The following is a 27,357-nucleotide window of genomic DNA, read 5'->3' as shown; positions in this document are numbered from 1 at the left end:
GGGCGGTATGAGAAAAGGCAGCAGAGAAAGGAGCAGGTGAACAGCGCTCCCCCAGGCTTTCTGACTCAGTTCCTGTCTTTGCTGCCTTCTTTGGCTTCCCTTGATGGGGGACTGCAGCCTACAAGGCAAATAAACTCTTTCCTTTCCCATTGGTTTTGATCAGTGTCTTATCCCAGTAACAAGGAACCTAAGGAGGACAGATGCCATCTAAGGAAAGGCTGATTTTAGTTCTTATTTAGGAAGACTTTTCATTACTAAACTAAGTATTCACTTTATGAACACTTGATAAGTTTGGGGACAAATATGTACAATTTAACTACTTTCAATAAGATTAATTAATTAATTTGAATTCCTCCCTGAAAAAGCTCTGATACACTGAAGGTCCAATTTTTCTAGGTTAATATTTATATAAATATTTTAATTCTGTGTGTGAAGCTCACTAGACAAAATCTCATGACAGAGAAGGGCAAATAGGCACAAAGTCCCATCTCTAATCAAGATGCTGTCTGCAACAAGTAAGAAAATCAGGTGTCTTCGATGGAGTGGCACTGGGCGTGTCCCCAGGGCAGACCACAGCTCAGAGACAGCTGACCAGCACAAGAGACTCCAGGCCTGTTGTTTTCATTTTGTTTTGGGGTTTTCTTTTGTTTGCTTCTTCTTATTTCTAAGAGAGAAAATATGAAAATAAGAAAGAAAGGTAGGTGGGGAGATGATCTGGGAGGAGTTGAGGAAGGGGAAAAGAAAAACTGAGAACAGAAAGAAGAGAATGCTATATGGAGAGTGGCTGTTCAACAGCGCTTGTTAAACACACGAGGAAACGTGCATGTGTGTTCTTTATACGTGGTGCTCATGTTTGTTACCATGATGTGTACATATGTATGTTAGGGTAGGTGCAGAAGCCACAGGCCGACATTAGATGGCTTTCCTCAATCGCCCTTTATCTATTGTTTCCTCAGGGAACCTAAAGTTCAGTGGGACGACTGGATCAGAATAAACCTAATCATGGAGGGGAAGAGCTCTACAAACAAAACTTCAAACCTCCAAAGGAAGAGATGACACTAAAAATGAAAACCTCTCACATCATGGGCTGGTAGGCTCAATTTTGTAAATTGATACCAAAGTAATTTACAGAAACAATACAATCCCAATCAAAATACCTACAGCATTCTTTACAGAAAAAAAGAAAAAAAAACATCCTAAATTCACATGGAACCAGAAAAGACCCCAGATAGCTAAAACAATCCTCAGCAAAAGGATTAATACCGAGGGATTGCCATTCTAGACTAAGATCCATTACAGAGGCTGAGACTGAGCAGCTGGGGCCTCGAAGCCTGACTGGGGCAACAGTGAAGAAAGGACAGATGCACACATGTGTGTACAGAAATCCTAGTACTGGGTGTGCCAAGGCAACTCAGAAGAGTCACTCAAGACTTCATCCACTCCCTACAATAGACCTATCAGAATAAACACAATGCGGTATGGGTACAAAAATAGATATGCATACAAACAGAATAAACAGAAGACCCAAACATTAGTATACATTACTACAAGCACTTCATGTTCAACAAGAGGTCAAAAACATACACAATAGCTTCAACAAACGGTGCTGGGAAAACATGTCCCCATGCTGAAGAATTTAGATTCGTATCTACCACCCTACATAAAAATGAGCTCCAAGTGGACCTAAGACCTCCATCAGAAACCTGAAATGCTAAAATCTGCTAGAAGAAAACATAGGCAGTATCCTATAAAATATAGTTAGCAGAAAGGACTTTCTGAACAGGACCCCATTAGGCAAGGAATCAAGGCCAACGATTGACAAGAAGTGGGAACCTTGTAAAATCAAAAAGCTTCTGCACAGCGAAGGAAACAATCAATCAAGAGAAGAAGAAACTACAGGATGAGAAAGAATCTTTTGTTAGAGGATTAACATCTAGGATGTCCTAAAACACAAAGAGTCAAGGGGACAAATGATCCAATTAAAAAGGAGCTGCGGATCTAAACCGATTCTCAATAGAAGAAATAAAAGCAGTTAAGCAATACCTCAAAGAGCACTCATCACCCACAGCAATTAGGCAAATGCAAATTGAGATCTCATCTCATCACAGAATGGAGAAGATGAACAAAACAATTGACAGTAAATTCTGGATGGGGCATGAGGCAAAGGGAGCCCTCATTCACTGTTGGTGGGTACACAAACTTGCCCAGCCACTTGGGAAATTGGTAGGGAGAGCCTCCAAGAAACAAAAATAAATTGACCATATGACCAAGCCATACCACGTTCATTGCTGCAATACTCACAAGAGCTAGGAAAAGGAAACACCCCAAATATCCTTCAACACATGAATGTATAATGAAAATGTGGTAATACACTTAGTGAAATACTGTTCAGCTGCAAAGAAAAATGTAGTCCTGGAATTTGCAGTTTAGTGGATGGTCTAGAAAAGATTCCATGGAGTGAACTCAGAAAGACAAATACCAGACTTTTTCTCTCATCTGTGGTTCCTGTTCCAAGACTTCAGATGTGAGTATACAACCTGGAGTAGTTGTAGAAACCAGGAACATAAAGGACGGCCGTGGGGGCGGGCAATAGAGAGAGGAATAACAGGATGCAGGTGGCAGGAAGGGGGGAATGGGAAAATGGGGAGGGGTTCCAAATCAGGAGAACGAGGAAGGAGTAGGGACAAACGACACCAATTGTGGTGGTTTGCAGGATAATGGTCTCCATGTCTCAGTACTTGGTCCCCAGTTAGTAGAAATGTTTGGGAAGGATTAGGAAGTGTGGCAATGTTGGAGGAGGCGTGTCATAGGGACAGGGGGACAAGCTCTGAGGTTTCAGATGGTAGGTGCCATTTCTACTGTGCTCTCTGCCTCCATGTTGAGATGTGAGTTACCAGCTGTTCCTGCCGCCATGACTTTCTTTCACTATTATGGACTCTAAACCTCTGAAACTGGAAGCCCAATTAAAAAAAGGCTTTCTTTATAAGTTGCCTTTGTCATGGTGTTTTATCACAGCAATGGAAAAGTAACTAATACATTAAAGTTGTTTGATAAAGCTTCAAGGAATAATATTATTTTATATTTAAGTGTGTGTGTGTTTGTGTACCTTAAAGTGACAACGCTCCCCACAGAACCATGACAAATGTACATTTGTGCATACATACATACACACACATATAAGTATGTAACAATAATAATCAAAGAAAAAGAGGCTATCAATTTGAGAGTGGGGGGCATGGAAGGGTCTGATGGAGGGTAGCTGGGAGGAATTGAAAGGAAAAAGGAAGTAAGGACAGTGATGTAATCCTTTTTCAATTAAAATACATTAAACATAAAAAAGTAGAATAACAAAAGCCTAGTATCAAGAACCAGATACTTCTTTTTCAATAGCTAGTCAGAATAGGGTAGTCCAAGTGAACCCCAGAACAATACAGGTAATACTAGGCAAGCTACCAAGGAACGGAAGCCATTAACAGTCCAGGTGTGACATCTGGGCACCGCAGCAAGGACCAGAACGGCAAGCTGTCCACGACGGTGCGAGAGTGGCACTCATGTCCGCGGTAACCAACAGGTATCTAACTGGACTGAAGGGCCACTCAACCGGAGGGAACTCATATCTGGCACTAGGACTCTAACCAATTACCAGTGCTAAGGAGGTCATGGATCTTAGCAAAGAACCTAGCACTGCCACTTTGTTAAATCAGCATAATTCCTATTTTATCCTAAATCACACCGAATTGTCTTGCCCAGCCTAAATACAAGGGGAAGTACTTAGTTCGACTGCAACTTGATATACCATGCTTTGTTGATACCCATGGGAAGCCTGTCCCTTTTTGAACAGAAACAGAAGAGTGGATTGAAGGGGGAAGTAGAGAAGCAGTGCGGGGGGGGGGGGGGATGAGAGGAGAGGGGGAGGGGAAACTGCAGTCGGAATGTAAAATAAATAAAAATAAACTTGTATCAAAATAAAAAATAGATAAAAAACACAGAAGACATTTAAAATTTTAAATAAGCAAAATGCTATAAATGTTTTATATACAGTAAAATATTCCACAAAAGGAAAAAGTCAGGAGAGGTTGAGGATGACTAGGCCTTGCCGGGTTAAGCCGGATGGATGTGTCTCAGTATAGCAGAGCTCTGATAGGAATACAACTCTAAAGAAGGCTGTCTTAGCTAGGGTTTCCGTTGCTGCAATTAAACACCATGACCAAAAAGCAAGCTGGGGAGGAAAGGCTTTATTTGGCCTGTACTTCATCACTGTTCATCACTGAAGAAAGTCAAGACAGGAACTCAAACAGGGCAGGAAACTGGAGGCAGGAGATGATGTACAGGCCACAGAGGAAAGTTTTTTGCTGACTTGCTCTCATGGCTTGCTTAGCCTGCTTTCTTATAGAACCCAGGACCACCAGGCCAGTTGTAGCACCACCACAATGGGCTGGGCCCTCCCCCATTAACCACTAGAAAAGAAAATGCCTTACAGCTGAGTCTTATGGAGGCATTTTCTCAACGGAGGTTCCTCCTTTCAGATGACTCTAGCTTGTGTGTCAAGATGACATAAATCTAGTCAGGACGGATATATTCTAGTCAAGAATAAAGTAGGGCAAACCACATTATCTCTTTTGTCTCCAAAGAATTAAACAGGGGAGTCTAGAATGATGTTCAACTCCTTACCTGTCAGCACAAGGGCTCAGACCACACAGGACTGAAGCAGAGGTGTAAATGTTCCCGAGAAAGGACACTGATAAAATATGGAATAAACAAACAAACAAAAACAAAACTCCAGAACTGAAACAAGAGTGGCCCAGGCCAGAGCAATCCCTACATGATTCACATCTCTAAGTGTGAGGCTGTGCAGCTGCCGTGCTGGAACCCTGCCTATTGCTGATGCACTGGAGGCAATAATGCCGACACCCCAAACAGCGGAGGTGATATTCACAACCTAGGGCACGCTACATCGGCTCACACATCTCTTCTCAACTCTGGAGAACAACTGCAAGATTTTTCCATTCTACCCAGCTTTCTAGGAGGCTATGATCGGCTCCTCCATCAATTGCTAGACTTCGAGCAGACTTTAGTTCTTTCTGGGACTAGTTAGTAAATGGCCAAGCTGTACTTCCCCCTTCTTCTGGGGAGTAAACAGAACCAATTCATTTCTCAGAAATAACAGCTAATCCTCAAGACCCTTCATTACCTTGTGCTTATCCCTGATTCTCATACTCCATCTTTTTGGAGGTCTAACACTAATGACTGTGGGAAAAACCAACTGTCCTGAACTCATATGTCTGTGTCCAATCTTCTCACAAATTGCTATCTAAGCCAGGTGCTTAGAAATTATTTCTCTAGAGAGAAATTTTTAATATTTGTTTCCCAAGTCTAATATTTTGGTGCTATTTAGTATGAAGAGTTCCTCATTAATTCAGACACATGGTTTAACGGTTTGTCTGCACTCAGTATTTTATGTTTGTATATGGCTTGCATCCCACATCAAGATCCATTTATTTTCTTCTTTGGGGTTATGTACCAGGAACTCTTGGCAAAGGAAGATAGAAAGTTCATAGGCGTGGAGACGTGCCAAGCTTGACCCTTCAGACTAGTTCTCACTGCAAATGAGGTGTCCCTCACAGTTATTTGCTTCCTGCCCAAGCCCAGACCATCCCTCGAGTTTACTCGCCAACACTTACCTACACAGAACGAGCTCAACATTTAAGTCCTTCATAAAACCTGCCTGGACTCCCCAAGGTTGACCCCTCTTGCTTGTATTCCCACCACACATGGTTTATTACCGACAAAGCGTGTTGTTTTTCCTGCTTACTCTTAGCTCTCTGCTAGGAAAGATCCTGTCATAGCTGTTTCTGGGAGGGTCTCAAACAATGAGGCAGGGATGAAGAGCACACAGGAGAATTCCGTGTATTCTGAAAGCCAAATACAGGACAGACTTGTTTATCCTCACAGACATGAGCCAATGGCGTCTGGAGTGCCAAGCAGTAAACTGCGTCCATTTAGACCTATGGACGTCAGAGCTACTCCTCGGAGTGGTGTCTGTCACCAAAAAGGGTCTCTTTAACTCAGGCCTTCTAACACTCCCAGTCGGAAAGATTAGTGTCAATTTAAATTGGAACCCCGGTTCTTCTTGATTCTAGCTACGAGTCCTTGAGCTGTCAATCAGTTATTCTGCATCACACAGCCAATGGCTCCTACAACCAAGAACACTGAATCCCAAGATCCCTTGGCCGAATAGTTACAGGCATGACAACCACAGAACCAAGTAGGCCATTTGTGTGGAAAGTTCTGAAACAGAAATCTTGTAAAAAAAATACTTTATGACTCAAACCTCATGACTTCTGAGGTGGAAACCAACTTAACACTCACTCTTGTCAGGAGTTAAGTCCCAGGAGCCATGGTCAAAGGAGGGCAAGAGAGCCACCTGGTGGAAGTTGACTGTAAGGTCCTTTGCATAGCAGCTTGGGCAACCCGGGGAATGCAAAGTTGGCCATGTTCAACTTTGTTCATCACCGGTTCCGAACACTTGGAGCTCATCTGGGGAGGAGCTTGGGTTGTGACGAACAGGAGAGAAGAGAGCCAAGAAGAAGATGCAGGACTGAGTTTCCTAAATACACCACAGAACAGTAAGAGATAATCTAAGAAAAAGTGCTAGATTCAAAGAAGAAAGCTTACTTTTCAAAGAAAGAATTTATGTATTTCAGGTGGGTGAACTGTAAAATGAGGTCCCATAAAAGGACGGTTTCTACACTTGCTATAAAACCATCCTTACTTTGTTTATTCAGAACAGCCGTGCGGTCTGTGTCGCTCTACAGGACAGCGCGTTTTTGCTCACTGGTTTGTAAATCATGTAATGTTTAAATATTTCCTGCTTTATTCCTTTGTCAACGTTTTTAGTGTCTTTTGTCAAGAAGATGTTTTAAATTTCTCCACAATCAAATATGTATGTTATAGTGGTCTCAGTTTAAGAAAAAAAGATTCCCTAATAGATAATTTTCTGATAAGAAAATGTAAGAGATATGTTATCCAATTGGCTAAAATTTAAGTTGAAAATGCTCAGGCCAGTTTTAAGAGTGTGAGTTGGGGCAACTGTCTAAAAGACTCTGTTAAGAATGTTTAAGATGGCTTAGCAGGTACCTTGGCCACTTGGCCTGAGGCTCGACTTCAGTTTCATCTTTGGAACCCATATGGTGGGGGGAGAGAACCAACTTCTGTGAGCTGTCTTTTGACTTCTTCTTTTTTAAGATTTATTTATTTATTATGTACACAGTGTTCTGCCTGCATGTCTGCCTGCAGGCCAGAAGAGCACATCAAATCTCATTACAGATGGCTGTGAGCTACCATGTGGGTGCTGGGAATTGAACTCAGAACCTTTGGAAGAACACCCAGTATAACCTTTGAGCCATCTCTCCAGCCCATCTTTTGACTTCTACAGATATGTCACGCCAAAAAAACACCTACACAGATGTATGTGTATGTATACACACATGTATATACATGTACACAAAATACATACACAGCATAAAAATAAAATAGATTCTATTAATATGTCTTAAAACCTGTGTCCTGGCTGGTTTTATGTCAGCTTGACACAGCTAGAGCCACGTGAAAGGAAAGGACTTCAACATGGCCCACAGAATCAACTAAGCTGGGCTCACAGGGGCTCACAGAGACTGGAGTGGCGACCACGGAGCCTGCATGGGTGTGCACCAAGCCCTCTGCATACGTGCTGTGGTTGTTCAGCTGCAGGTTTCTGTCGGATTCCTAACAGTGGAGGTGGGGGTGAGTCTGACTCTTGCCTGCTTGTGGAACCCTTTTCCTCCTACTGGGTTGTCTTGTCCAGTTCGGATATGACGGTTTGTACCTAGACTTACTGGGCCGTGTTATGTCACGTTTGGCTGGGATCCCTGGGAGGCCTGCTCTTTCCTGAAGGGAAGCGGAGGAGCAGTGGATCTGGGGGGAAGTGGCAGGGAGACTGGGAAGAGGGGAGCTGCAGTTGGGATACACTGAATGAGAAGGATAAATAGCTAGTAGATAAATAGGGAGAAATGCCTCCATATGGACATTTTCTTAATTAGTGACTGATGGTGGAGGCCCAGCCCATGGTGAGTGGTGCTGTCCCTGGGCTGGTGGTCCTGGGCTCCATAAGAAAGCAGGCTGAGCCAGCCATGAGAAGCAAGCTAGTAAGTAATCAGCACTTCTCCATGGCCTCTGCATCAGCTCCTGCCTCCAAGTTCCTGACCTGTTTGGACCTGTTTGAGCTCCTGTCCTGACTTCCTTCAGCGATGAACTGTTACCCGGAAGTGGAAGCTAACTAAATAAGCCCTTTCCTCCTCCAGTGGCTTCAGCCATGGTGTTTCTCATCACAGCACTAGAAACCCTAACTGAGGCAGCAGAGAACTTTCAAGTCCCAAGAATCTCCAGCGTTAGGAGCTGAGCAGACATGTTTAATGCAGTTGTGATGCACGTGAATATGAAAGTGTTTACGTACAAAGATGCTGGTGTAGCACTACATAAGCTTCTGTATGTGTAAAGGGAACAGGGAGGCTAGTGATAGGAGTAGTTGCTCTTAAAGTAGACTTTGTTCTTCTTGGAAAATGATTGCTATATACATTGAAAGAAAAAGCTCCAAAATATATTAAGAGTACACTTTGTATGAAACCTGTGTGTATGTATACACAGTAATATGCACAGGGAGAGATCTGAAGAGATGGCTACTACACCTGCCTAGAGATCTGAGGTGATGTGTTACTTTTTATCCATCGTCTACAATGTTTAGCTTTCCTTTGACTAGCATTGTTTATAGCCAAGAAAGTTTTATTTTATTTTTTTATTTTTATTTTTTTAGGACAAAATACCAACTATTCGAGCATATGGAAAGGCATTCCTTCTAAAGGCTTGCCTGTTAGTTAGTCACAACAACTGAGGCTCCCACTTCTGTAATTTGTAAACTCAGGCTTTCTATGTAGATGCTGATGTTCTGGGGCTTGGTCTGGTTCCACCCCCACTGGGAGGGGCTTCTGTCCTCATGAGACCATACAGTAGCCACAGCCATGACGGTGGCTCAGGAGGCTTGCTCTCAACCATAAGAGCTTGCTAGCCTCACAAATAACTGTCAGTTCACCTTGTTTCAAGTGACACATCCTTGCTAATGAGAGGAGAGCTGAAAACAGAACAGGGAAGGGAAGGAGGTTGGTTGCTAATGGGAATATTTCATTGAACCAGAGAAATGGAGATCAAAGAGAAGAAAGTGGTGGTTATGGCAGGTGTTGGCAATCAGCAGAACACACTCCAGATAGCTTCCAGTGGTGCTTCAATAAATCATGTGCAAGACATCAGGCTCCTTGGATGCCTGGGGGTTCACTGTAGAGCTGGGACTAAAATTTGAGAGCATAGTTACAATGCTGTTTCTAAGGAGACGGGGCAAGGCATCAAGGCTTGTTGCTATCTGCTGCAAAGCTGCATCCTTGCTTCAGCTACTTAAGCGTTTAGCAAATGTGGGGCATAAGAATCAGAAACTGAGCCATCAGTATTCAGTGGTGAAAGATGGATTTCTCCAAACACGAGTGTGATACAAGGTCAGCACTTCTGACTGGGAGGAACAGTTAGACAACACGGACCTACACGGGTTTAAACGAGCTCCAGAGAACGCAAGAAATCTACAGAAGAGATAGGAAGAAAGATTTCAATTTTGAAAGAAAATACATCTTACTAGGATTGTTCTGTCTTTAGGAAAGCTGTGATTTGGTCCTTAGTGACAGTTTAAATGGAAAGCTGTATTCTGTTTTGTGAGGCACCTCAAGACTGGCACTGGACTTGAACACGCTCATTTGCTCCTTGGATAATCCAATGTACTCACACACTCCAGTCCATGCCTACTCTGGCTGGTGAGCAGACATTAGAATGGAAGTCACAGGGTCATGCTGACTGCTATACCAAGTGTGAGCAGCTCAGGCTGACATGTGGTGGGGGAGCAAATACGCATGATTGGCACTCCTAAACGGGAGGGAAAGGGACAGTCTTTCAAACAGACACTGTGAGGTCCTCAGAGGAAGGAGCCCAAGGTTAGGTCAGGCCCCCACAGTAGATACAATGTCCCCCACATAAAGCATGAACGTCTTACCTGTCAAAGTTGGTAACATAATTCTTGGACTATGTTAGATGTTCTGGCTCCAGATAATTTGCAAGGCTTTCAACAGACCCTACCCTAACTGCTGACCCTACCTGTTCAAAGTCTCATGTTTTCTGTCACTGAGTCAGACACCAGGTGAGCCTATCCAGAGACAAGATGCTGTTGGCAAGAGCAGAGGTGGCTCTGGCAGTCCCCTCCCACGGTCATCTCTGTCTCAAGAGCAGTTTCACCTGCCTATCCACCCGGATAAGTTGCAGGAACCTCTCTGCTGCTCAACTGAAAAATCCTGGTAGCACCCACCCCTCCCGTCATCGCATGCTGGTAAAGCATCACCACATCTGATGGCTCACACCGCAGCAGCACCCACAAAGTCCTCCTGTGTTTTCTCTGCCACCTGTCCTTGAGGAGTGACCACCACAAATCTGGGTCTGCCATCACTGGTGTCCCAGGGAAGCATGTGGTGGTACAGCTCCTGGACAAAACCAAGTCAAAATGTTCAAAGCTCTTGAAAGTTTGGTCCCAAATGACTCACTCCCTGCTTTTCTGTCCCCACCCACTAGTTAGGTGTCTTGTTCGTACCTTTGTGTTCTGAGGTCCCAGTGGCCCTGCTTCTATTTGCTGTCGTGGTATTTCAGGACCAGCTCTGAGTCCATGCCCTCTGCTCTGCCTCTTTTATGCAGGCCCTCAGTACTTTTCTAGACAGCTCAACTACGAAGGCAGCTGGCACGGGAATGGCGCCAACCATGGCAAATGTCTAGCCGATAAGGGCCCTACCGACTGCCTTCCTATCACTAGGGCCTGAGCACAATCGCACAGACTGTAAGAGGCATTTAATAGTTTACTCTTAGACAATCCATGTGGCATGAAAGCAGAAGGGCAACTGTGGCAGGGAAGGAAGGGGACACAAGGAAGAGCGGTGTGTCGGGGGAGCGGCAAATCAGAACAGAGAGTTATGAAAATGCCATAATGAAGCCCATTACTTCAGGTCAACTTGAAACTGATAATAACATTGTAACATGAGAACAAAAAAAAAAAGACATTTCATGAAGTGATTAGTTGTAGAGAACCCTGATTACTCTGCACTTATAAAAAGGACGAGAGATCCCAGAAAACTCAACGTTTTAAACAATCTGAAAAGAGCAAGGCTGATGGAGAGCTAACTGTCAGGAAATGAAGGGCTGGGGAAACTCCTAGCTGGGGACTCCTCCAGCCTCCTAGAAGTCCTAAGTCCCCGGAAAGGGGGGTAAGCCTGGTAGTTATAACCATGTCTGGAATCCTTCTTTCTCGTATCACGGTGTCCACAGGACACTAACTGAAGTCTTCAGTGGGGCCACAGCAAACAGCATCTTATCTTCAGGTCTGTACCCCTGTGCTCTGTTGAGCTGGGGCTGGTCTCGCATCCTTTCTCCCTGATGCACAGCATCTCCTTATGAGCACTGAGGATTCTGTACCGATGAACGGAATCCATTAGTTTGTGGGGTACAAGATACTCACTCTCACCCCAGCCTGGTGCAATGTAGGCCAGGACTCCTAATATCCTTGCGTTACAGAGAATGGACATAGTCAGTATGAGTCAACAGTGGGCATTCTTAAGTTTTCTCCAACCCTATCATTTCAAATATCTTTAAATGCTCATTTTATAGACTTTGTAATGAAAAACATACTTAAACAAGTTGATAGAAAGAAATCCAAATATTTGGGTAAAAGTTACAAGCATTCCAAGTTGAGATATCAACTTCCCAAATGAATTAGATCTACAAATTGTTCAAAGACAACCCGAGAAAATGGAGTGATGTTTTAGTTCATGTTGGCTCATGACAGACTAACAGGACCTCTAGCAGGGACTTGTGATTGAAGCAGGCAGCAGTAGTCTAGTCTCTGGCAGATCCTCTCCAGGTGGGGCAGGTGTCAGGACAGAGGCAGCATTTGGGTTAGGGAAGTGGAGTCCCTATCAGAGAACTGGCAGAGGGCTGAACATGGTTCTCTCTATATTATAATCCTAGCTACTAGGGAGTCTGAGGATGTGAGTTTGACACTAGCTTGGGTGAAAAAAACAAGACTCTCCAATAAACAAACAAGAAGGAGGAGGAGGAAAAGGAGAAGAACAGCAGCAGCAGCAGCAGCAGCAGCAGTGTTTGGGACTCAGAGGGCCCTGGCCTGCTCTAAGCACCCATGTTCCTGGCTCACTTGCTCCAGGGCAGGTGTGATCTTCACCCACACTTCCCATCTACAACAAAGGTGACTATATTTACCTCACAGGAGACAGGAAGCAGAGAAGAAAATGAATAGCAGAAATCCTTTGACTAACAATCAACTAAAAATGTAGTTTGTAATAGCTATTCAGAGCTACAGTAATAATACCATCGACTACTTCTAATTGCCATTGTGGTTTCAGTGGAATGAACCCCAATGCCTGCATTTCAGGACTCAACACCTTTGTTTTCACCAGGCTGCAGTGGTTTCCCGCAACCAGCCTGCAGGAGGTGGCAATAGCTGTAGGCCACAGGCAGAGGTAACTATTTAAGGGCCCAGGAACATTAATTACACAGAAAAACCTTTGTAAAAAGACCTATTTGCCAACTTGGCACCAATGTGTTTCTAATTCCTAAAAGAATTTCATCTAAGCACAGCCCCAACCATTAGCTTAGAAGGTCGGACTGCGTGATCATAGCAAAGTGGGGCTCCTTGTCTTAGGCTGCCCTCAGGAATGTCAGCGACGGAGCCAACTGGATACAATGAGAGTAAGCAACTATGTACAGCAGCAACTACATACATCAGTACATGAATGAACAACTACATACATCACTACATGAATGAACACTGATCATGTAACAACTACACACAGCAGAACATGGACACTTATCATGCAACAATAGAATGTGAGGACCAGTTGTGTACAAAAACACACGAGTGAGGGATAACTGCAGACTTGACACAGGACGTGTGGCAGTCAGTGTGTGCAGGGAGTCAGTGAGGGCTAGCTCGACACAATGACATGTGAGCGAGAACTACATGTATATAATGACATGTGAGAGCCAACTCAGTGCAATGGCGTCTGAGCGAGTGTCACCTGGGCACAGAAGCACAGGAGAGCCACGGTGAGCAGCAGCAACTGATCAACCACACAGAATAACTGTATCTGGAGGCACGTGAGTGAGCGAACTGTGTACAGGGTGCACAGACGAGAGCCAGCTGCACATAACAGCACCTGAGTGAACCCAACACACTTTCTCATGGAACACATTAAGTTCACAGTTAAAATATTCGCCAAAATAATCCATCTCCACAAGCACACAGTTCAATTTCCTAAGCAAATTATTTATCTGACAATTAATATTTCAAAGATTTTCATCAGGGCTTGCAACAATGACTATATGATTCCTAAGTTATTCCAACTCTGGTTTTACAGTTTCTGATTTTTTAATTAGGAAAGCAGAAAGATCAATGTGTTAGAAAAACACAATTTCTTGATAGTCAAATTAACTAAGACTTAGAGTACAGACTTACTTTATTCTTGATAGTAATCAACTCGGGGTGGGTGGGATGTTTATTCAAAGGTTATAAGTCCCTGTTTTAAAGTTTTCAAATTGAATATTCAAACATGAAATTTCAATGTTAAGATAAAAAACATTTGGAATCACCAGTACTTCCACATCAATAATGAACTGGAATACTCTCCTCCAATAAGACATTCAACAATAAACACAATTATAACAGGCTAATCTTCCCCAGAGATACAGAAGATGTTAATTCCTTGATTTTATATTTTTAAGAAAATATAAAAGTTTAGAAAATCATGGCAAAAGGTCTACTGAACGAGGCACTAGCCTTGTGATGGATTTAATTCCAGATTGCTCATGCATTACCCAACATGCTCATAAACTTCCCAAGCTTTAACTTCCCTGTCCCAAGAGCTTCTCTGCTACTACAAGTTTGTAATCATTTTTAATGGCTGCAAAATATCTATTAGCCCACTATATGACTGGTTACACAATGGCATACTTAGCTATATCCATCAAAGTATAAGTGTAAAGGCTAATTTACAAGACTGAGGAATGATGGAACACCAGACAATAACGATAGGAACAACACTCGATCCCCCTGCCCAGACTTTTTACCTTCTGTGTCGCTGCCACTGGAAGCTTTTTCCGAGTCTGCACAGCTGGCAGGTTCTGGCGGGCTAGGAACATACCCTGGAGGAGGCAAGCTCACAGTGTACAGCCGACGTTCAGGCTGGATCTTAATGTCACCATCTGTAGAGAGAAGGGGTACAGCGTGCACTAGTAAATATTACATAATATAAGCAGACAGTTATTCGCCCTGATCACATTAGCACTGTTTCTCCAATAAAATTCAGTGAAGACAAGATATCAAGTAACTCAATAAAGCCAAGTCACTGTCATAAACACTGCATTTCAAAAGCCAAGTATTTTCTCAGGAAAGTGATTCGGTTATGTGACCAGTCGTGACAAGAGAACCAGCTACAATTAGGTAAATTCACATTAAGTTAGTAAAAATGTAAACTTGTCGGTTTCTGTAACATGATATAAAATATAACTCATGAACGTGAAGCAGAAATTATAAACAGGGCAAACAACACACTTGTTACTATCAGAACATGAATCTTTACAGGGCAAGCAACACACTCTTTACTATCAGAACATGAATCTTCCAACATTTTTGTGCCTAGTTTCCCCTGAATTTTGTCTCCATGTTTTCTCTGTCACACGTACAGAGAATGTAGATACACTCTCCTCGTGTTTAGAACACACCCCCACAAATCTACAGACCCATGCATGCATGCACAGACACAACCGTGTATAGACACAGACATGACACCCTCTCAGATCAACATGTGCACACAGAATTTGTACTTCTAGGTCACAAGTACATCCGAATACACAGATATGCAGAATTCAGGATAGTGATTAAAAGATCAATTATATATAAAAAATATCATTTGACATCACACAATACACAGTTCACATGGATTATATTTATTACATGAGCATTTAATTGAGTTTAGTATCACAAAATAATACAAAACAATATAAAGAATTTTAGCCAGCATACTCTTTTAATAGCACAAAATATTCTATGCTATGGACACACTATAACTGATCTTTTAACCACTGTCCTGAACTCTGCGTGTGGGAGGGGTTTTGAATGGTCACTGTTATGAACAGTGGCTACGGCCATCTGTACCAGTCACCCTCTTCACTTCTGTAATTAAGAACCTGACAAGCATCTCAAGCAAAGAAGTATTCACTTTGGCTCACAGTTGAGAGGGTTGGTCTACAATGGCTGGAAAGGTGGAGGAGCAGCCCATGTCTGTGGAAGCAGGACAGTAGGGCTACCTGCACACATCTCCATGGAGCAAGAAGTAGAAACAGGACAGAGAGAGAAACAAGGCTATAGACTTCAAGGCCTGCCCCCAGAGATCTCCTGCCTCCAGCGGTCCAGCCTCTCAAAGCTTCTACAGGGTTCCCAACAGTGCCATCAGCAAACCAATGAACAACAAGTCCACCCTGTTCTGTTTCCCTGTGCGTGCTTGGCCATTTCATTTCTCCTGATAAATTCTTGGAAACGGAATTGTTGATTTGAAAAGTCTAACCTTTCGCTGTGTTTTCATATTTACAAACCAGACGAGGCTTTCCCACACTCTTCAAGATTTTCTATCAATCCTCTTAAGTTTTGCATTTTTACTGATAATATGTTAAAGTGACTCTCATATACACGGCAAACACAAATGGATATCCCCGCTAGTCTTTTACGGAATAACTAAGATTTTATTTTAAACCAACAACTAGCAATTTATTTTAAACTAACAACGATACAGACAGAACAAAACAGCACAGTGAAGACGTGCGTTTAAGACATTTAAACGCAAAAACCATGAAACCTTTTCAAATTCCTCTGCCATCGATATATTTCACTCCCTGGAGGCTAAGTATTCAGAACGTTGCCAGAATTCTGGTTCTTCTGGTAATTTGATTCACACAGTTGATTAATTACTACGCCATTCCCTGCTAGAATCAAGGGCAGATGGAGATATGCTTCTATGTATACTAATCCTATCGTGCAACATCAACATTTGATCATTTTTCACAGAATATTTTTGGAAGCTTTAAACCACTAAATCATTCTTAATAAGAAAGTGAAATAGAACTTAGAAATGTCATTGTTCACTTAAATTACTGGAATAGATCTAGGAAGTATCATGGAAGCGGAGCGTGAGATGAGTCACACGCTGGAAAATAATGACGCCTCTCAGAACAGATTTGGAAGAGGAACGTGCCAGAAGACAGTCTTCCTCTGGTTGGAAACCACATGCTGACTCTACAGAGGGCTTTAGCTGCAAATGAAACCCCTGCCATAGTCAGGGCCATCCAGGAGGGGTGGGAAACTATGACCCGGGGCTTCGGTTTGCTCAGCTGTAAATAAAGGTGACCAGATCTCCTATAACGGTGTCTGGTTCCAATTTCCTATACAGTGACTCTTTCTAAAGGTAGGTGTTAGGCTTTTTGCTGGGGCATAAGGAAGGACAAGGTTACACTATGGCGTGGCTACATAAGGAAGGACAAGGTTACACCACGGCACGGCTACCGGCCATTTCTTTCTACAGCTCATCATCTTCACGAGGTGCAGCACCTGCTGCTTCTATCAGCACAGCTCCCTGGGTTGCTGATCTTCCCAGGAGGGAGGGGAAGACACAGGAAGGCAGGCAGGTGTCCACTCTCTACTAGTGAAAGCCATCAGCTCCCGTACCTCCAGTCATACACACGGGAGGCTGGGAGGCTGGGAGGCTGGGAGGCTGGGAACCAAAATCCCCAAGCAGAAGGAATATGCACTGAGCAGCTCTATTTGCTTGTGAGATGCTGCCAGGAAGTGGCCTCGCTTGGAGCCACACCAACTGCTCCTGCCCTCCCACGGTCCCACCCATTTTCCTTCTCTTCCCAGCTGTGGGTTAGTAGAACCTCTCTTTTGCCCATGCCTGCAGAACTTGGCTCCTTCGAATCTCTTCTTGTCTGGCACACAGAAAACCACAGCACTAGTGACCAGAGAGGCCTCACCCTCTGAATGACCCCTCAGCAGCTAATGTCTAATCAGATGCCCCCCAAAGTCACCTGGACACAGAGCAAGCGCTGGCTGTCCTGAAAACCCTGTTGTTCTCGCTCTTTGGTGGCCCTGACTTCTGCTTCAAAATGAAAAACCAAGGAGTTCTACAGGATTTACCAACCACAATAATTGTGACGAAATGCCTCTGTTCATACTGCTCTACCCTATAATCTGCCCCTGGCTGTGGCCACCCTGTCCAAAGTAAGCGTTCTACTGGCCTTCCCCTTTCTCCATGAGATCTGCTGTTGCAGCGACAGTGGCTTATACACCATGTGAAACATATGGAGATTATTATATTTCTTTATTATAGTCAACACTTAATCACATCACTGAAAGTTTTAAGACAATTTCTATATTCACTGCTCTTCCCGATCGTCTCTGCCTCCTGATCTGTTTCTGCTGAAACATACAGGATGCTCTTCTGACAGGCATGTGATTGGAAAAGTGCCTAAGTGATGCAGGTCTGAAAATATCTTCAGGCATTCCCTTCTACACGATGTCATTCTACATTTACATCACAGGTCCACAGTTCAGGAGGACACGTGTGAGCCTGACAAGGCTCCCACTCTGCTCTGACCTCTTGGTGCCTTTCTTGGGAAGTACCGATTGTTGACCCTATACTGTGGAATTCTGCCAGACTGCTGGTGAATATGCAAACAGAAAGACACATGACTCCCAACTTATCCTCACATTGTCTCTTGTCTTTACACTTGATGACACATGTTGGCTCTCACTCTAGTGGGCCACCCAGGGGCTGGCATGCCTTTAGGAGAGAGCACAGCCTCCCTGGGAACAGTGTGCCACAAATCATTTAATTAACCTTCCATCCCTTAACCCCAGGGCCGGTGAGAAGGCTTAGCAGGTAAAAGTGCTTTTGCAAACCTGTCACCTGAGTTCAATCCCAGAACACACACGGTGGGCAGAACTGATTTCTGTGTGTTGTCCTTTGACCTCTACAAGTACACTATGGTACACTTCCCCCACACATATTCTCCGCCCCCACAAAATACATGAATAAATGTAAAAAAGGTTTGAACTAGCCCCCCAATGTGAAAATTTAGACTCCCGATCTCTCTTTATTCTGAACAATGTCATAGTTAATAACTTAGAGCATAACAATCTTTTTATTTTTTTAAAAAGGCTTATTTTTTTAAATTATGTATATAGCATCTGCCTGCATGTATTCCTGAAAGCCAGAAGAGGGCAGCAGATCTTATTACAGATGGTTGTGAGCCACCATGTGGTTGCTGGGAATTGAACTCAGGACCTCTGGAATGATAGTCAGTGCTCTTAACCCCTGAGCCATCTCTCAGCCCCGAGCATGCCAATCTTAGCACATAGGAGTCAGTTCACGGGGAGACTGGCTAGATGGAGACCTTCTGTGCCTAGGTGGGTGTCAGGGGTGACCAGATCTTCCCTTTTCTGTCTGCCTTTAGTCATGACATCCAGACCTGAGTGCCTGACAAAGGACATAGATCGATGATTCCATGACAACAGGAGAGATGGAAGAGGGATCACAATCCACTTTTAATTTGGGTTTCTCTCATTAGCAGATGCAGAACACTCTCTTTCTTTAAGGATGAGAGAGTTGCGTATTTGTTTTGTGAAATGCTAATAACTCTGTTTTGCCCATTTTTATCTGAGGTATTTACCTTTTTTCCCTAACACATGAGTTTTTTGTATATTAAATAAATGAATCCTTTGCCTATGCTATCAGTTGCCATCATTTTCTTGGTTCACTATTTGTTTTCTGACTTCACATGTGGTAATTCTGCATGCAATTTGAATCTTATAAAGTAAAACCAACAACTTTTATGACCCTGGGCCGTATGCATAACTTTATAGGGAAAGAATTCTCCTATGTTTTCTTGAATACATCCATATTTTCATGTTCAATTTTAAATTCTCTATATGTCTGGAATTTAGTTAGTTTATTTTTCCTCAGCTATACAGGTGGTCTTAACAAAATAAAAAAAAATCATGACCCCCTAACTCATCAGGCCCACAGTGCTGTGTGGACCAGAGGTCCAGGAGAACATGCTGCTTGATAAAAATGCCCTCTATCTGACTGCCCATTGCTTCAGTTGCCGTCCCAGGTGGCGAGGGAGTGATGGACACACTGCTAGCATAATAGGAAACAGAATTTTGAATTTTAATTAAGTAAAATTTCAACTCAAACATTTGAATGTAGACAAAGGCTGGAGTCAGGAATTCACCACCCTGAACAAAGGGAAGCCTAGAGCGGTGTGCCGCCTTACTGTGAAGGTCTGTCTCGCTGTCCTGTGACCTAGGTGGTCACCCCGTATGTCTACACTGCTCCTCCTTCCTCATGCTATGCACCGTGCTCTTCAAAACCATGTCCGTGCAGTGGCTCCGCAGTTGAGAATGGTCTTCACTTGTCCCTTCACTGTAGAGTCTGTTCCTGGACCTCAGTGTGTACTGCATTTCAAATGCAGCTCTGTGGCCGCCTGCTGCATTATGCTTTCTTCGGTGTACTCTTTGCAGGAACTGTGGAAATAGTCTTAGACTATCATACTCTGGGCACAGTCTTATTGCACTTTTTTCATATTTCTGATTACTTCTTCACAGGTTTGATCATGTCCCCCAGTAAAGTGTGAGCCTGAACTTGCCAGAATGTGTCTGTTTTGCTATTTCCACAATTTACAATCATCATAAATATATTTATGAGAAATTGCTGCCTCATTGATAATTCTTAGTATTGCTTCTGTAACACAGTGACAAATTTCAGATTCACTCATGCCTGGCACGCAACAGCTCTGCCAGAACTGCTCAGAAGTTATAAATTCAGATCTATGGCACCATTTTGGGCAGGCAAAAGTATTTGTTGGGCCCAACATGATTTTAAGCACTAGCATCACTGCTAGGTTAGGATAGGGCTCATAATTAGCCAGGTTGTCTGAATTCCAGCTTTCCCTGTTGTGGAGTAAGGGTCTCCCTGGAAAGGCTGTTGGAGAACTGGACCGTGTGCTCATGAGTGCCTCAGCAGCAGAGCGAGCGCCTTAGACAGGGGCCAGGACCAAGGTCAGCACCCTGACCCCGACAGAGCCTTAGGCTGGAGTCAGCACCAAGGACAGCACCCTATGCGGATGGTGGCGCCGAGGACTAAATTAACCCACTACAAACATCACAAAGAACAGTGCCTTCAGAATGACATTAGTTATGGCAGCAGAGTACAGGGAGACTCAGGGGAGTGGTCTCTTTCCGTTGCTACTCAAGCTCACACTTGGTGTCCCTTTATCTTCTAGGTGCCTGCATTTCCTCTACAAATTTATGTGTTTCTGAATACACTAACGAAGTAGTTCCTCCTCCTTTTTTTTTTTTGGTGGGGGATGGGGGGCTCAGGGAAGGCCATAAGGGACAGGACAGTCAAGACTTCCACAACACAGACACGAACTTCTGAAGATGCAGAAATGAGTGTACACATGGACCTACAGAGCAAGGTGTCCTGACCCAATGCAGCAACAGAAGATGGACGCACTACCCGGTGGACGACTCTGTGAGGTGTTAGTGCTGATCTGACTATGACTCAATGTGATTGCAGGGAGAATTTCTCCATTTCCTATTCATGTTACGGCAAGAGGGCCAACAGGGGTTACTCACGGCAGTTTTAAAACCAGTTTGGGGTTTTTCCTTATTCATACATTTTTAAAATCTTAGAACAATTTCAGTCAGCACGTACACTTGCATACATACAGATCATTGTGCTCCGCCCTTAATTCTCCCCTGCTGTCTTCCCCATATCTTCTCCCTCTGCTAGTGCCCTTCCTCCCCCGAAATCCTTCTTTTTGCTTTCATATCACATATTATACACATGTGTGCAATTAAATACACCTTTGCACATGATAAAACATGCAACATCATGCCTCTCTCTCCCAACATCACCCTCTGTATTTCCCTAATAGCCAAGGACCAGGCTATATACCTTAAAAAACAGTAATAACAATGAAAATTCAAAATGTTACAGCAAACAGGGCCATTAGTCAAGGAAAAGAGTAAACATTTCCCACAATTCCATCAATATAAAACAGCTGCTATTAAAACTCAATAGAATATTTAAAATTTGATTTTGCTCACATGGTTGGAATGTATTTCTCTCCTCTCAAGCAATATCCACTCACATACTTAATAGCCTGACTGTAATGTATGAAGAACATTTCATCCTAAGAATATGCTACAGAGAGCCAATTTCAAACGCTGAGTACTTAGATTTATAACTAGAAGCTCAAATGAGAATAGCTTGATACAGTTTTTTCCCCTCCCACATCTTAGAAAATGAAGGATCAGGCTTCCAATTACAAGACCCATGGCGGTCAAAAGCCTGCTGCCTACAAGGAGCAAAGCCCCCCCAGGCAATACTTTCTCATCATCTGCCCTGTCCCTGGCTACAGAATCTGTTCCTCATTTGTACTTTGCCAGTCAGATGCTGATCATCACTTATGCCACACTAAGGGGCACAGTGACTTCAATGGGCAGTGGTGGAGCAGGTGTCAGATCATGTCTGGCTCAGTCTTTGCTGTGGGGATCCACACATGTTTGAGATCCGCCATTACAAGATGGCGCTGAGAAGCGTGGTAAACAAGATAAGCAATTCTATTTTTGGCACGAGTCTTGCCTTAGTTTGCCTAGCAACAGCTTTGCACCAATCCTAGCCTGACTAGTGTCCTGTTAGGGGGGAACATCTTTTCAACCTACATATAAGCCGCCACTCCTCCCAGCTCGGGGTCCCTTACTTCCAGCTCTCCCTCAACCAAGCAGGCTTCATTAAAAGCATGATCAGAGGAGAATCCTCATGTCGATGGTCTTTCTTCCCCTGCTGGTCAGGGGACGCGCCACAGCTGGTGCCGAAACCCAGGACCACAGCTGGTGCCAGAAACCCGGACGCGGGACTGAGCATCTAGCAGACACCTGTGAGGGGCCGAAGAGGATTCAGAACTCTATACGCGAAGCGGACGACGTCGGTAAGTCCTCTCAGGTATGTTGGTGCTCTGTTTGTTATTCTGCTAACCCTTGTAGTCTATTTTTGTTGTTTTTGGCTGCGGTATGATGAACCTGGAAAGGAATGTCTTTGTTGGGTGTAGAAATCGAGAGTAAGTCCGCTGTAGATAAAGCGGCTTTCGACTAACGCCAAGGCCTCATAAATAAAGACATCGAAAGTAAGTCCACTATAGATAAAGTGGCTTTCGACTGATGCCAAAAACCTCGTAAATAAGTGGGCAGTATGGGCCACAGTCATAGTACCGAGTCAGGAGTCTGTGATTTCACCAGTCCAATACAGAGTCTATTGAAACAAAGGGGTTTAAAGATTTCTACGAGTACCATCGTCAAGGACATAGATAAGACTGCACCGTGGTTTGCCGTCTCTGGCGATCTCACCCTCAACTGTTGGGAGAAACTAGGCAGAGACCTTGAGAAAAATGATCAATTAGGCAGAGGAACGCTCCCCTTGTGGAGATTGGTACATTCGTGCCTTAAGGAAGGGAAAAATATAAAAGTAATTAAGCAAGGACGCAGGGTACTATCAGAGCACCAGGACAGTTTATCAGAAACAGAATCAAAAGGAGAGGATCAAAACATGCGCAAAAATAAAAGAATAAAGAAAAAGGCTAGCCAGAAGAAAGAAAAGGAGAGGGAAAAAAAAACCCTCATAAAGAAACAAAAAAAGATATTAAAAAAAGCCTCCAGCGTCCTTATATCCGGTGCTGGAAGAATTTGCCTCCCTCGAGATAACGGACTCAGAGGAGGAGGATGAATTAACTGAGCAAGAAGAGGAGGATTTGGAGGAGACAGCTGCAAGTTATGAGGAGGAGAGGAATGATCCGCCAGTAAGGGGCAGACGAGCCAAATTAGGGACGGGGCTAATGGCGCCTTCGGCTCCATATTCTGAGCCGGCTCCACCCCCTTATTGCCCTCCTCAGAATAAATGCCATTTTATTGGTGGGAGAACCTGGTCCCGCCTTGCGGCTGCTTTTCCAGTATTTCAAGATCCTCAAACAAATACCAGATATCATGAGCCCATTCCTTATAAGCAGCTCAAAGATTTAGTAGAAGCATCAAAGACATATGGAACAAATGCCAGCTATACACTCACACTCTTAAGCAGGTTAGCTAATCAGGCTATGACTCCTTCAGATGAATGGGAAGTCGCTAGAGCTTGCCTTTCCACAGGACAATATTTGGATTATAGATCAATAGTTACTGATGCGGCTCATGGGCAAGCTCGAGTTAACATATAATAATAACATATAATAATAAATATATATAAATAAATGTATTATAATAAATAATAAATAATAATAAATATATTATAATAAATAATAAATAAAGGAGAGGTCTCTAAAAATTTAACAAAAATTATACAAGGACCTAATGAGCCATTCTCAGACTTTGTGGCGAGAATGCTTGAAGCTGCAGGAAAGATTTTTGGAGATATGGAGCAGGGCATGCCTCTAGTTCAACAACTAATGTATAAACAAGCTACCAAAGAATGCAGAAGAGCCATTACTCCATGGAAAGGGAACGGCTTAGAAGCTTGGTTAAAAGCTTGTAGAGAAATTGGTGGACCATTGACTAATGCAGGCTTAGCTGCTGCAATAATGGCTGCCACTCGTAGGCAAGAAAACAATGCAGGAAATTGCTTTACATGTGGACAAAATATTGCTGGAAAAACAGCAACAGACAGACATGCTCTATTTGAAAGCAATTTCATCTAATTCTAAGGCCTGCTTTAATGGCACAGGCAAACAAGATTTGCTCTTTGAAACAGAGACATGTAGATCTCTAAGTTCAAAACCAGCCTACTTCCAGTACTGATTGTGCTAAATTTTTACACTGAGTTTTTAATACTCTTAAATATTAATTTGGGAGGAGAGTTTTGTTTATGTTTTTCTAGAAATGCTGACATACATCTGGGTGCCAGCGAGACTGACAAGAAAAATAAAGAAAAAAGATGACCCAGTGGATGCCAAATGTCCTGCTATGAAAGATTCATGTGGAGGCAGCAGAGATGACCTTCAACCTCTCATCTCTTACTCTATTTTGCCTTTTCCTTCCTTAGGAATGGATGGGAAAAGAGATATTCTTGGGATGCTGTGTCTAGATGGAAGTTTTTGATGTTATGATTACCCCCTATCCTGCTACCCTTAATGATTCCAAAGCTATATCAGCCTTATTAAATGGAAATTGGTCCTGAAAACTTAAACAGCTTCAAGCTAATTTTACGCTTAAGATACACATGCTTAACCAGACAGAAGTAGAAATTGTTACATTGGGATAGTTTTCTGATTGGTTAATGGCTACATTCACCTATTTTAAAGAATGGGTTGGAGTTGGCATGTTCGACATAATAATTTTTGCAGGTCTGATACTTGTCTTGTTCCTGCTCTGTAGGATGCTGCATGCTAAAAAACGGGAGAAGGTTGCAATTGCTCGAGCTTTGGCAGCTTTGGAAGCCGGCCAGTCCCCCCAAACATGGATCAGTATTTTTCAGGACCTCTAATCCAGTGCCCTTGCACCTGGAGGCCTTGTTGCCATTACACCCAAAGGGACTGGATGACCGGTTAGCACCGGTCAAAGGCTACCACGGATAGCTTACACCTAAAAATGCACTAATCAGATCCTATCAGGGGGATATGATGCTGAACATATAGGTCGCCCTCAAAGTTACCCTATCCCTGGAAAAGGAATGACAATATTCTTCAGGGCAGCATCCACTATCCCCAGCTATGACCGGTACATTTTATACGATTTAAAACAAAAGGGGGAAATGTGGGGATCCACACATGTTTGAGATCCGCCATTACAAGATGGCGCTGAGAAGCGTGGTAAACAAGATAAGCAATTCTATTTTTGGCGCGAGTCTTGCCTTAGTTTGCCTAACAACAGCTTTGCACCAATCCTAGCCTGACTAATGTCCTGTTAGGGGGGAACATCTTTTCAACCTACATATAAGCCGCCACTCCTCCCAGCTCGGGGCCCCTCACTTCCAGCTCTCCCTCAACCAAGCAGGCTTCATTAAAAGCATGATCAGAGGAGAATCCTCATGTCGATGGTCTTTCTTCCCCTGCTGGTCAGGGGACGCGCCATACTTTGCCATTATGGTTTCCCAGTTCTCTCCTCCTACATCTTGATAAATTGTTCTCAACATTAAAATAAATGTGCTCCTACCAAGATTCACACCCTTGGCCACTCCAACAAGTATATCACATAAGTGGGGAAAAAAGCTTCCTGTTCGGAGTTCCCGATGACAAGAGGCCAGAATGAAGTACGTGGAGAGTGGTCCTTGTGGTCCTTGACAGGATCACCTGAAAAAATTGGGAGCATGGGGGTGGGAGGAGAAGAGAGGGTAGAAGGGGAAGAGGAGGGGAGAAGGGGAGGGGTGAGGAGAACTTGAGGGAATGGAATGGTCGAGAAGGAGGAAGGACAGTGATGAGAGCAAGGAAAGAGATAACTTGATTAAGGGAGCCATTATAGGGTTAGCAGAAACCTGGCTCTAGAGAAATCCCCCGAAATCTACAAGGATGACTCCAGCTAAGACTCTAAACAATAGAGGAGAAGGGACCCCATCCTGTCTTGCCCTGTAGTCAGACTGATGAATATCTTTAAATATCACCATAGACCCTTCATCTAGCAACTGATGGAAATAGAGGCAGAGACCCACATCAGAGCACTGAACTGAGCTCCTAAGGTCCAGCTGAAGAGAGGAAGGAATGAGAATATGAGCAAAGAGGTCAAGACCATGATGGGTTCATCGACTGAAACAGTCTACCCGAGCTAATGGGAGCTCACCAACTCCAGCCAGACTGAGAATAAACAAGCATAGGACCAAACTAGTCCCTCTGAATGTGGTGACACTTGCATGGCTGGGGCAGACTGAGGGGTCACTGGCAGTGACACCAGGATTTATCCCTACTGGCTTTTTGAGAACCTGTTCTCTTTGGGTGATACCTTGCTCAGCCTATACATAGTAGGGAGGGCCTTGGACCTTCCCCAAAGCAATGTGCCTTACCCTCTCTGAGGATTGGATGGGGGTGGGGTGGGAGGGTATGTGGAGGGAATGGGAGGAGGGGGGAGTGTGAACTTGGATTGGTAAGTATAATGAAAAAGATAGTTTGTTTTCTTTTTAAAAAAAATTAAAAAAATGTCAAAAAAATAAAAAAGAAAAAAACTTATCTAAAATTTAGACCAAACCTAAAGAAAACACTGGAAGCAGTATTTGGAACTGAGGAGAGAATTATGAAGTTATAATTAGTAGCACTCGAAGCATCACTGAGAACACAAACAACAGCCCTGTGTTAGCTGCGTCTGACTATGCGCAACCACAGCCGTCTAACGTTCGACAGAGATGCCCAAACCAGGTACTGATGGTGTGGAAGACAGAAAGTAGACTGGGATCCATCATCTTGCACAAAAACGAACTCCAACTAGATCACAGACCTAATGTGAAGCCTGAAACGTTGAAGCTGGTAGAAGACACAGTGCACTCCGGGATACGAGCAGAGGAAAGGTTTTCTGAACAGAGCCCCGTTTGTCTAGGAACTAAGCCAACAACTGACAAGCAGGACTTCATGAAACTAAAATGCTTCTGTACAGCTAAAGAGATAACTGAATGAAGATGCTCACAAAATAGCAATCTTTCCCTGCTATATATCTGACAGAGGATGAATATCCAGAACGTACAAAGAACTCAAAAACAAAGCGTCAAAGAGACAAATGGCCCCATAAAAACTGGGCTTTGGAGCTAAACAGAAAGTTCTCAACTGGAGAAATAAAAATGGCTTAGAAATATCTCAAAAAAATGTTCATCATCCATAACAATTAGGGAAATGCAAATCAAAACAATTTTGAGTTCATCTTACTCCAGTCAGAACGGCAAAGATCAACAGAACACAGACAGCAGGAGCAGGCAAGGGTACAGGGAAAAGGCCTCTTCGTTCACTGGTAGTGGGATTAGAAACCGGTGTAGGCCCTCTGCAAATCAGGATGGAGAACCCTCAAAAAAGCTAAAAATAAATCGACCACATTACCCAGCTGTGCCACGCCTTGGCATCTGCCCCGAGGACTTGACATACAGATACTTGCTCTGCCAT

At 43.5% G+C, this 27,357-nt stretch overlaps 1 protein-coding gene across 2 annotated transcripts in view; it reads right to left on the bottom strand.

Moving 5' to 3' along the window:
• Erich1 (glutamate rich 1) overlaps positions 1–27,357 on the bottom strand; it is a 65,297-nt gene that overhangs the window by 22,938 nt on the left and 15,002 nt on the right. For both annotated transcript variants that reach the window (XM_048456265.3, XM_048456264.3), the window contains exon 3: positions 14,251–14,385. In XM_048456265.3, the coding sequence (XP_048312222.2) occupies positions 14,251–14,385 (135 nt within the window). The remainder of the gene's footprint in view (positions 1–14,250; positions 14,386–27,357) is intronic.

The sequence above is a fragment of the Myodes glareolus genome, chromosome 23, assembly GCF_982192425.1.
Source record: "Myodes glareolus chromosome 23, mMyoGla1.1, whole genome shotgun sequence".
NCBI lineage: Eukaryota > Metazoa > Chordata > Mammalia > Rodentia > Cricetidae > Myodes > Myodes glareolus.
Note: the sequence above shows the minus strand (reverse complement) of the source record. Positions and strands in the feature narration are given on the sequence as shown.